This window comes from Dermatophagoides pteronyssinus, unplaced genomic scaffold (assembly GCF_027571235.1).
Source record: "Dermatophagoides pteronyssinus isolate colony J.1.1.1.1 unplaced genomic scaffold, Derpt_VIB-CSIC_2022.12 sq0002, whole genome shotgun sequence".
NCBI classification, from domain to species: domain Eukaryota; kingdom Metazoa; phylum Arthropoda; class Arachnida; order Sarcoptiformes; family Pyroglyphidae; genus Dermatophagoides; species Dermatophagoides pteronyssinus.
Window position 1 is genome coordinate 3,604,718 of NW_027461526.1, and position 12,174 is coordinate 3,616,891.

Here is a 12,174-nt window from a genome sequence, read left to right on the forward strand (position 1 = left end):
TTTATTGAATTTGATATATTGGTGAATACAATTTCATGACAATCAAATGAATCAAAAGTAGTCAGTTTTGGTCATATCATCATTCTTTATTTAAAATGACCAAGAAAAGAAGGTTTCAAGTTTTTTTTTATCATTGAAAACGATGATGGTCTGAACCGACTTGATAATGACCGTCCGATATAAATACGATCAACAATCGAGTCTTTTTTTCTAAAAATTCATTTTTAGAAAGTGTTTTTCTACGAAATTTCATTTTTGAAAAAGTTGTTTGTTCTCTGATGATCAATCAATCAATGAATCAATCGGTATCAATTTGGTACCGCAAAATACAATAAAAATCCAAAAAAGATATAAATGAATTTTTTTTCTTTTCAATTGAAAATTGATCGATAAAATCTAAAGCAAAATCTATAGCCGTTGTTGAAATGTCAATAGCCCCCTTTTTTCAATTTCATTGAAGGGGATTAAATGGGTGTGAATGAAAAGGGGGTGTATGAAAAAATGGTTGTTCAAATTTTATTCGCAAAAAAAAACAAATTTTCTCAAAAAGAACGAAAGCGAAAATGGATTTTCTCTTTCTCTCTATTTTTTAATGTCCTTTAAACCCACTTTCTCTTTTTTTAAGATTTTTATTACTTACAAAACAAAAAACAAAAAAACTTTTTTTCCTTTCACTTTGGAAACGGTAAAAAATGAAATGAATAAATAAAGAGTATCTATTTGAAAAATCTTTCATATTCTAATGGATGCCGCATCAGTTTGGCTGCTGGTTTTGATTGATCAACAACAAGTGTTTATATCAGTGTTTATGTTTACTCTAAAGGGGGCGAAAAAAAATTCGTGAAACCTATCTTGAAATAACGGAAAACAACAAAATACATTGCAATGTGAAAACTTTTATGTAATGTGTGTGATTTGATGAAATTTTGAAAATTAACTTTCATCAACATTAAATGTTTGTTTATTTTTTTACTGAATTTTAAATTTTTACGAAAAAACAAACCAGAAAAATTTCACCAGATTAATATAATTATGAGAAAAAATTCCTATTAAATCATCATCATTATCATCACGGTGGTCATCATCATCATCGACATAGATTAACTTCATCATCATCATCTACATCAACCGGTGAGATCCATTCATTTACATTCAAATAATTGTAAGTTAGTTTTTATAATCAGAGAAAAAAGCCTTTAAGCAAGAAAATTTTGTAGAAGAAAAAAACATCAAGATATAAATGACATGACATATTCCGGTTTTCGTGTTACAATTTTTCCATGACAGACAGTGTGGAAAAAGGGAAAAAAATTTTCAACAAAAATGCCATCAACCTAATCATCATCAAGGGCATATAAATGGTTAAAAATAATTTTTTTTTTTTTTTTGAAAATAGAAAATTTAATATAAAAAACTTTACAACAAGGGTCGTTGTCATTTATTTTCTCGCTAGAGAATAACGATGATTTGAAAAAAAAGTTTCGAAAAAAAAAGATTATTATCATAATTAACTGGGTAGATTGATAGAGAAAAGTTATTCAAATTAAAATTTCAAAGTTAAAGCATCCATCATCATCATCAGCATAATGAAAATGTTGATTGAACATAATTTTTGATCGACGAGAAAACAAAATATATGTTGATAATAATAAATCACACCTGTGCTACCTGCTAAAATTCAAATTTTTAGCTATAGAAAAAAATTACCACTAGCAAACGATTAAAGTAAATTGAACCGGTATTAATTTTTTTGTTTATTGTGATTATTCAAATCAATACAATTTGTATTTTGGAAACATAGCCAAATTGAGAAATAAAAAAAAATGAAATCGATTAATGAAAATGAATGAATGAATGAAAAACATTCCACCCAAACCAAAGTATCCAATAGAAGAAATATTTTTACTTTATTTTTCGCCCAACATAGACATACCTATAGGTTGGAAATACCCAAAAATAGATTGGATATCCAAGATATCTATGCAATGTTACATTCTTTTTTGTTTCTTGTCAAAAAAAAATGATATTTTGATGTTCTTTCTTTAAATTTTGCATTCAAAAATATTTTTTAAAAAAATGAATGAAAAAAATCGATTCAAAATTATTTTCAGCAAAAAAAAAAATGAACAAAAATGAAAGTTTTCCAATGTGAATGTAGAGAACAATTCTTCAATCATTACCGAAAATGTGAATGAACAAAACGAATAACAAATAACAAAAATCGATGATTGGCTACCAGATACAATAGCCGGTAGCGCCCAATATTTGACAAGGTGATCTATAGATTTCGTTTTTTTTTCATATCGGAAATGATAAATTAGTTTAGCTTTCAAATTACGGATGTATTTCCAACAACGAAAAAGAAAAAAAATTTCCATTTCCTCAATTGATTCATTTTTAAACATTTGTAACTATGGAAAATGGAGCAATATCGTCATCGAATTCAATCTGTATACAGAACTTAGTACTTTTTTTGATGATGATGATGATGATAATTATGGGAAAAGTATCGAATCTTCTATTTGAATAGATTTCGGTTACAATAAACTAAAAAAATATCAACATCATTATTTGAAAAAAAATAGATCGATCAATTTTTCAATGTAGAATCTTTGATGATGATGATGACCATCATCTCTTGATTATGTTTGTCGCACAGCCAAAGAAGAAAAAAACTATCTGGAAATTATCATTTGTTACAAATGAAAAAAGAGAGAGAGAAAATCAAAAAAAATTTTTTTGATCGATCATCATCGAATTTGGCATGAAAAATGAATGAACAATGAAAATATATATTCAAATGAATGAATAATGATGTTTTAAAAGTTTGATCAGTTCATTGACCATTATCTTAATCATCATCATCATCATCATCATCATCATCATCATAATCAAATAGACGATTAAATGAACAAAAAAAAGAAGGATTTATGTCATACGAAATTTATATTTTTCTGTTGTTGTTGTTGTTGTTCAAAAAAGAATAATGTTAATATTGAAACAAAATTTTACTTTGTCAAGATAAACAAAAAAAAAAGATTCAAAATCACATACACACACACACATTTAACAACCAAGAAATAAAGATAATCGAAAGATTTGAATAACAAAACAAAAAAAAACAAGACAAAATAATAATCCATTTCAAATGGATTGTTTTTTTCTTCAAATCAATCAATCGATTAAAATATTTTCTTCTTTAGGGAAAACAAATAAAATCAATATGGGCGTTTTGCATACGAGCATGTAACAAGTTTTTGGAAAGAAAAAAATTCGTGATCAATATTGAATACGAACATGATGTAACAATATTTTGTGTGTGTGTGTGTGTGTGTGTAGATAAATTGCATTAAAATTTTTTCTGTTTCATTCATTGATAATCACCTGTAACTGACATTTAAATTGTGTTTAATTTTGATGTGAAAAATTTTTTTTTCCAGTTAACCTCGATCGATACGTTTGTTTTTGTGATGATGTGATAAAGATAAAGGATGAACCATTCGATGTTCAAAATTCTGAAACATGCAAACTATTATGATCAGCAATTATTATGTCGAAAAATGACAATAAAATATTTAAACATTTACAATTGATTGATCATTTTTCTACATGAAACAATATTACGAAACAATTCAAGAATGAATGAATGAATTGTGTTCACACTTGACATTTTCAATCGATTATTATTATTATTATTATGATAAGAAACATTTAAGAAAATTATATAAATTTGAATGTCAATTCATCATCAACTTTTGAAAAACAAAATTGATGATGACTTTATAACTAACCAAAAAAACATTAACTAATGATGATGATGATCTTCTCATCTAAAAGAATATTTCAACAGCAATCAATCTTGAATTTATTTGATTGTATATGATGAATTCAAATTGACATTTAGCGCAAAATATTCGTAATGTCTATCATTATTATTATCACCATCATGTAAGGATGAACATCAATTAATGGTTAAATTGATTTGTATTTCGAAATAGACAAGATTTGTTTTTCTTTTCTCGGATCCAATCATCATTATTTATAAATATAGAAATTAGAACAAAATGAATGAAAAACAACTGATAAATTTATCTATTTTTCAGCATTCATGGTTTCAATGAAAAAAAAAGAAAAACCAAATCAAACAAAACTAAATAATAATTATTTTACAAGTGAAAAAAGTATCATTTCATAAATTGATCCTGAAATGATAATAATGTTAATGTCATTGGAAGATGTGTGTGTACCTGTGTTAGTTTGTTTGTTGAGAGGAAGAAATTTCATCAGTTTTGTTCTGGTTATCAAAAGAGAGCCAAGCAAATCTGGTTTTGAAAAAAAAAATTTCATCACAAATCACAAAATATATCATGTCGCCGGAAGCAAAATTAGTGTGAAAAGTCAAGTGAATTAATCTTTTATCTATGATGAAAGGGATGTGTATTTTTATAAATAAAAATATCCTAAACAAAAACTCATCGACTAAAATTCCAAAAATATCTTTTTTGAAAATGAATTTTGTTGAAATATTTTTTTTCGCTTTCGTTGCTGTCAATCTAATTATTATCATTATAGTTTGATAAGCCGGATAATATGAAATTACAACACGAAAACATTACAAAGATTAATTGTATGGCGAATGAAAGCAATGAATGTCTAAATTATGTTTTTTCTTTCAATCAACTTATTGATGTTATCGATGTTAGCGAATTTGGTTGTTGTTGAGTTTGATATATTAAAATGGTTGACGATCAAAATAAAAATTTGACAAAATTAATTAGTTATTATCAACCAAAACATAAATAATAAATTATTTTTGTTTATTTTTTTTCCAAATAGCAAAATATCATCGTTCATTGATTCTGTGAAATTTTCAATTATTTTTTTTCCGATTAATTATCGGTCCACATATTTGCCCATCATCGATGGATAATTCAATTCATCATCAAATCCATTAAATAATAAAACAATAACTTTCATAGTAATAAATAAATCAGAATTTTCCGAAATATGGTCAAATTTCATCATCATCATCGACATCTACAATCATCATTGCCAAAAATGACTTTATTGCCCAAATTAACAGTTGCCACAATCATAAAACGATTATTGTTCAATAATCATAAAAACAATGATAATTATTCAATAAAACATTGTTCAACATTGCCAAAAATGATAATCATTTTGATTTTGATCATTTCGATAACATTCATCACAAATGTTCAAGCAAATTCATCATCCAATAATGAACCAATCGCACAATCGGAATCAATTTCAAAATCAACATTTCAATTGCGGCCAAAAGATGGCGTACAAAATGGTGAGGGTAAGTCTTATCCGGCGACGATAAACAGCAGTACAACAACGGCTAAAGGTATTTTATTCATTAAATTGATAATTTTATTTTAACCGATTTTTTTCCTCGATTAGATATTCGAAAACTATTAGAAGATTATGTTCAATATCTGGCAAATTTACCGGATATTCGTAAAGAAATCCGTGAGAAAAATAGTCATTCTAATAGTAAGAAATCTCAGCAGGATATTATTTCAACAGCTGAAACAAGTGATGAAAAAGCTATCCATCCTCGGCTGACAGCCTATCAAACATTTGTACCGATAACTAACCATCCAAGTTCTCAGGGAGAATATGTTTATCACCACGATTTGAATGAAGATGATGATGATGACGATATGAATGATGAACGACGACAACGATTACGAAATAATTTTGGCGAATCAAATGTTGTAGCAAAACAACAATCATCATCAACAAAACCGCAACGACAATCGAATACAGATCAGAATTCAATCATAATTCCTACTAATAGATATGCTGACAAATCTAGTGTAACACTTGGTTTGAATGATGAAGAGCTAAGTTCATTTATTAAAACTGTATTAGGAACTGTTAAAACGAAAAATGAACCAACAACAACAACCACAGAATTACCATTAGCGTTGATCGATGAACAAGATGATGAACAAATGATGTCCAATATGACTAACATCAATGATGGAACTTATAATAATGATCTTGCCATCGAAGAATTGATGGCCTATGTTGACCCTGAAGATGACGATAATGATGATGATGATGATAATAATAACAACAATAATGATGATGACAATGGAAAAATCGCAAATAACTTGATAGAACATCAACAGAATAGTTCTATGAATGAAACTTTCTTAGAAACAAGTACTATACAACCATTAATGATGGAAACAACGACATTCGATCCATTATTATCCGAAATGATTGTTACAAATGAAACAAATAATATTTCCGGTGAAAAATCCGTCTTCAATTTGAATAATGTTGTGGTTGATGATGATGATTTGTCGACAACTACGATGAAATCGATAATCGAGAATCGAATCAATTTGACAAAAATTACGGATGAATTTTATCATAAAGAAAATAAGGCTAATGATTCAAATCAACAACAACCACATATGTCGGAAATAAATCAGAATGATTTATTGGAACAGCTAAAACGAACACGAGAATTATTAAGTATTCAGATTGAAAAATTGAAAACATTAGAACAAACTGTGTTTCAGCGACGCAAAACTACAGCAGAAACTGCAACAACAATAACAGCAACAACTGTACCAATGATTACAACAGAATCACCATTGGATATGACGACCGAATCAAATTTGAATCATCTTAATGAACATCAAGATAATCAAATTGATCAACCGTCAATTGGTGGAACCTATATTTTTGATAAAAATTTACTAAATAATGAAACATCTCATGAAATGCTAACGACAAGTGCGCCAGAATATTCATCATCATCATTGAGAAACATTGAAATGACTTCATTGAATATTGATAAGAACATCACGGCTAAGGCTGTTGCAACCACTATTCAGCCAAATGATGATAATGGATCCTATTATGAAACAACAACAGCAATTCAAATACCAACTTATAAACATAATAATAATAATAAAGAGAAAAGTTTTCGATTCAATTTGATAAAAGAAAATGGCAATAATAATAATAATAATGATGAGATAATTTATTCGAAAAATTCTCCACATTCATCCAAATCGATTCAACCAAATGATGATATTATTGAAAAGAATAATATTAATAGAAACAACGTTAAAATTGTCAAGTCATCAAATAAAGATCAAAATAAAATAAGGATAAATGTAAATCCAGCAGTTTCTATTTTCAAAAATAATCAAGCTAAACAAACAGAATCGGATTCAATAATCAAATTGAATGATAGTAATTATGACAGATCAATATTATCATTGAAAACGACAGCTAAACCATTATTAATGCCAATCATTCAACAAAATAATCGATTAACATCGTCGATTGGTAATGATGTATCGAAAATCGTAATACCAATAATTAATTCATCAATGATTGAACCATTAAAATCACCATCTTCATTGTTTGCAATGGATGAACCAAATTCAGTTCTTATCTTATCACATAGTAATGGGGGTGAAGAAGAATCTACCAATAATAATAACAACAATAATGTTAATATTAAGAATAATGAATCCAATATTGAAACAATGATATTAACTCATGTGCCTAAAATAACTATTATTCATAAAATTATGAAACCAATTCGTACAATTAATGGTAACAAAAACAATAACGTAATAAAAATCGATAGACAAAATATAAAAGATCAATCAATCGATAATATCGATAATCAAAATAATAATAATAAGAATCGAGATTATTTATTTGAATCGGATGAAAATATCTATCAGGAAGCATTACGTCGTCATCAAGATCTAATACGATCAACAATGTCATCAATGTCATTATATCCGGCATCAATAAAACGTTATCGTATAAAAAATGGACCGGGAAACAATAGTCGAATCAATAGTGTGGGTGAAATTTATTTATTACCAAATTTTTCTACAACAAATAAATCACAACAAAAACAACAACAGCAAACAAATTTTACTACATCTTTTGTTAATAAAAATAATCAATCAAAATTGATAGATGTACCAATATCGTTAGCTAATGATTCATTGTTGTTATCGAAACAAATTCATACAATCAATAATGATTATTCTAATACGCATTATAGTTTAGTATCGGAATCAAAGGAAACATCTGTTGGATCATCAAAAACAATGAACAATTCAAATAATAACAATGAAAAAATTATTGATACAAACAAGAATTTGATCGATAATAATAAGCAAGTTGAAAACAATAATAACATTAACAACAACAACAACAGCGATCATATTATGATTCCAAGAAATAAATTCAATAATCCTAATGTTTTTCAACTTAATAATAAACAAAGTGATGAGGAAAATGATGACCATCAGAAAAATCCACAGAATCAGCAGTCATCATCATCATTGATAAATAAAAATGAAAAAAATCAATCGAAAAAAAGGCGAACAAAACTTTCATCAAATACTCAAACAATGATGACTATTAATAGACATCCGGAAAATTTATTACGATTATATCGTCCACGTTTTAAACATCGAAAACGTTTCCGTAAAATTCGACTTCCGAATGGTCATCGTTTTATTCGAAAAGATAACAATACATTAGCAACAACAACAACGATTATTGATACGGATGATTCTGTTAGTAATCAACTATCAGCAACAACAACAATACGACCATCATCAAGTACGATCGATGATATTTCCGATTTCGATATAAAAAAAGTAGAAAATAATGAAATTTTAAGACAAACAACAACCATATTACCCGAAATAGAAACATTAGATTTGATTAATAGTACTCAAAATGATAATGATTCGGAAATTTCAATCATGACAACAACAATGGAGCCAACAATAAATGAATTAATAACCGATAGACCTGATGAAATAATAAGAACAACAACAAATAATTCATCGATCAATATTATACCGGCTGAAGTTTTAATCAACAGTACGATCAATAATCGATTGATGAATCAAACAAATAATTTTAAAATATTCTGTACATATGATGCATATCGATCGATTCCATTCGCCGAAAATGACAATGATAATAATAATAGTAGTAATAATGATAAAGGTCGCTATTTTGATATCGATCAATTGGAAAAGAATTCAGTATTTTTAAAATATTGTACCCATCTAATCTATGCATTTGCCAATATTGATCTAAATGGTGAATTATATACCGGATTGAATACAATGCATCAGGATAGTTTAGTTCGTGATAGAAATCGTGAATATAATGAAGCATTTCTTGTACGTTTTCGAAAACTTAAACAAAATAATCCACATTTACGGTTATTGATCGCTGTAGGTGGATGGGATACACCACCGCAATTGTTTTCGTTAATGGTTGCAACTGGAAAACTTCGTGAACGTCTTAGTGAAAATATTTATAAATTTGTATTTGAAAATGGATTCGATGGTGCCATCATTGCATGGTTCTATCCAGTTTATGGCAGTAAATCATCAATGGATTCTCGTTCAACACGTGCAACAAGCCATAGCATGTTTCAATTTAATGATAAACAAAATCTTATAAAATTTGTTCGATCATTGCGTAAGAAATTCGATTCGATCAGTAGGAAAAATCGTTTGGAATTAGGATTAATGGTACCACCATTTCAGGATTTTATTGATCGTGGTTATGATGCAAAAAAATTAGCTGAGTAAGTATCTTATCGTTGATGACATATTGCAAATTTCCCCTGAGAATCTTATACGTATGTTTTGATTTTGATTATTTTAAATATATCTTTAGGTCAGTAGATCATTTGATATTGATGACATATGATTATTATGGATCCTGGGAGAATCATGTACATCATTTTTCGCCACTATATGCACAGAACAGTTCATTCGATGAACGAAATGTTAAATTCAATATCGTAAGTTTTTATTTTCTTGACAATTTCTAATGAATTTAGTTTTAAACCCATTATTTATATTTCTTGTACATTTGTTTGATTTGAAAAAAACAGAATTCTACAGTTAACTATTGGATCAAAGAAAAACAAGCGCCAAGAAATCAGACAATGATTGGATTCGCATTTTATGGACGAAGTTTTACTCTAGCCAATCATTCGAATGGAAAAATTGGTTCATTATCAAATGGTCCAGGTTTAGCTGGACCAATTACTAATCGTCCTGGATTGCTTTCATTTAATGAGGTAATTTTTAAATGATAATCATAATAAAAAGTGATTTCTATTTTTTTCTAATTTAACAACAAAGTTATGTGAATTATATTTGGGTAATCCAAACGTACGATTAAGTGAAGACGAATATCGTATAACAGCCAATTTACAATTACATGATCAATGGGTCGGTTTCGATGATGAGCTAAGCCTTTATTTAAAAACAAAATACGCTTTGGGCAATCATTTATCCGGTATATTTATATGGTCAATCAATTATGATGATTATAGAAATCGTTGTGGATGGGGACAATTTCCATTATTAAAAGCGGTGAATAAAGCTGTCGAACATTGTGCATTATGGAAACAATGTTCACCATACATGATAAGAGATCATCATCATCATCATCAGTCACAAATAGCTCAAAACTCATCATCATTACCAGTAACGACTAGAAGACGAAAAAGATGAACAGATGTCTATTTGACGTTTTCAATGGATAAATGTGAAAAATTCCTCAGAAAAAGAAAATTCTTTTCATACAAACATCCACACATACATGCACTAACAAATACACTACATTAATATTTTGATGGGATAGAATATATTGTGCCTTTGGCTTGGAATATTGTTGTTGTTTGGTTTGAAAAACCAATTTCTTTTTATATTTTTTTTTCAACTGAAATTTTAAACTTACACTTGTTCTCATTATAATGATGTTTGGATTTTATTACACAACATACAATTACATCACATCACAAACATACCGAGAAAGAGAAAAAGAGACGATGAAAAATCAATCATCAAAATGTTATGAATTTGACAGAATTATATTTTGTTTTTCATTTTTTTTTTTCAAATTTGTTACTCATTTGTTTCAACAACAACAACGTAAAAAATAACAATTTACTTGTAAATATTAAAAAAAGAAATTTAATTTAAAAATTATATTAATCTAATTAATTTGTTGAAATATTTAAAAATTGATTGAAATTGATGAAAAGTATGATGTTGTTCGGTTTGTTTGGTGTATTTCTTGATTGTATAGAAAATTTTTTGCACAATGTTTTCGATACAAATTATGATGACCTTTCTAGTCATGTTATTTATTGTTAAATCATCGGCTATTGATGAAGTAAATATGACAATGATAAATACAATGAAAGATTTAGAATCTCCAAATTATGATGAAAAAAGTAAAGAAGTTTTAAAGTCATGTCTTGAACGATCAACAAAAATGATGGAAAATGTAACGGTTGATGATGAAAATGAACATTGTCATTGTATTGGAATGTTAACAACTCAATGTATTAAAGATTTTTGCAAAAATGTGACCAAAAATGATAATACTATTATTATTTGTAATTCACCATTCGATTATCATAAAGAAATAAATTGTAAACCAATAGGAAATGAATCATGGGCTGGAAAAATATCACCAGAATTTTGTATGAAATTATCAGAAAAATCATTTTTTATTCCGGCATGGGCAATGATTTTAATTGCTATCATTCTAGTATCAATAATGAAATCGTCATTATGTGTATACTGTTGTCAAATTGATCGTGAAAGATCAATAACATCAAGTCCTATTCAACAACAATTATTAATTCCAGAATCAAATAATTATCAATTATCAGCAGTATCATCAAATCAATCCGTATCACAATCATCAGCAACACCATCATCAGCACCATTATCGGATGCATTTAAAACACCATCAGGTCCTGCATATTCATTATCATCATCATCGGTACCATCACCACGGCAACAACAGCAAAAACAACAACAACAACAACAGGCACAATCAACAGTTCCAATAAGTAATGATAATTTAAGCATTTGTAATGCACCACTCAATCAATCAACAATAAGTGATTTAATGGGTTCGGATAAAGTTTTAAATCAACAAGCAATAAAGACATTACCAATAAAATCACAACAACGATTATCACTTTCATCAACAACAGATGTATCCGGTGTACCGATACCGATTAGTTTACTTGAACAAGGACAAAAAAGTGAAATGATTTATAAATCAAAAGGATTTTATCGACCAGTATCAATTAAA

General features: G+C 27.8%; 1 protein-coding gene across 1 annotated transcript; it reads left to right on the top strand.

The window, feature by feature from the left end:
• Positions 1–759: 759 nt before the first annotated feature.
• On the top strand, positions 760–11,051 carry LOC113789270 (uncharacterized). The gene is made up of 6 exons (XM_027338822.2): positions 760–1,162; positions 4,837–5,371; positions 5,428–9,634; positions 9,727–9,853; positions 9,947–10,135; positions 10,200–11,051. The coding sequence occupies exons 2-6, from the start codon at positions 5,008–5,010 to the stop codon at positions 10,572–10,574; spliced, it is 5,262 nt and encodes a 1,753-aa protein (XP_027194623.2). The 5' UTR covers positions 760–1,162; positions 4,837–5,007; the 3' UTR covers positions 10,575–11,051.
• Positions 11,052–12,174: the final 1,123 nt, after the last annotated feature.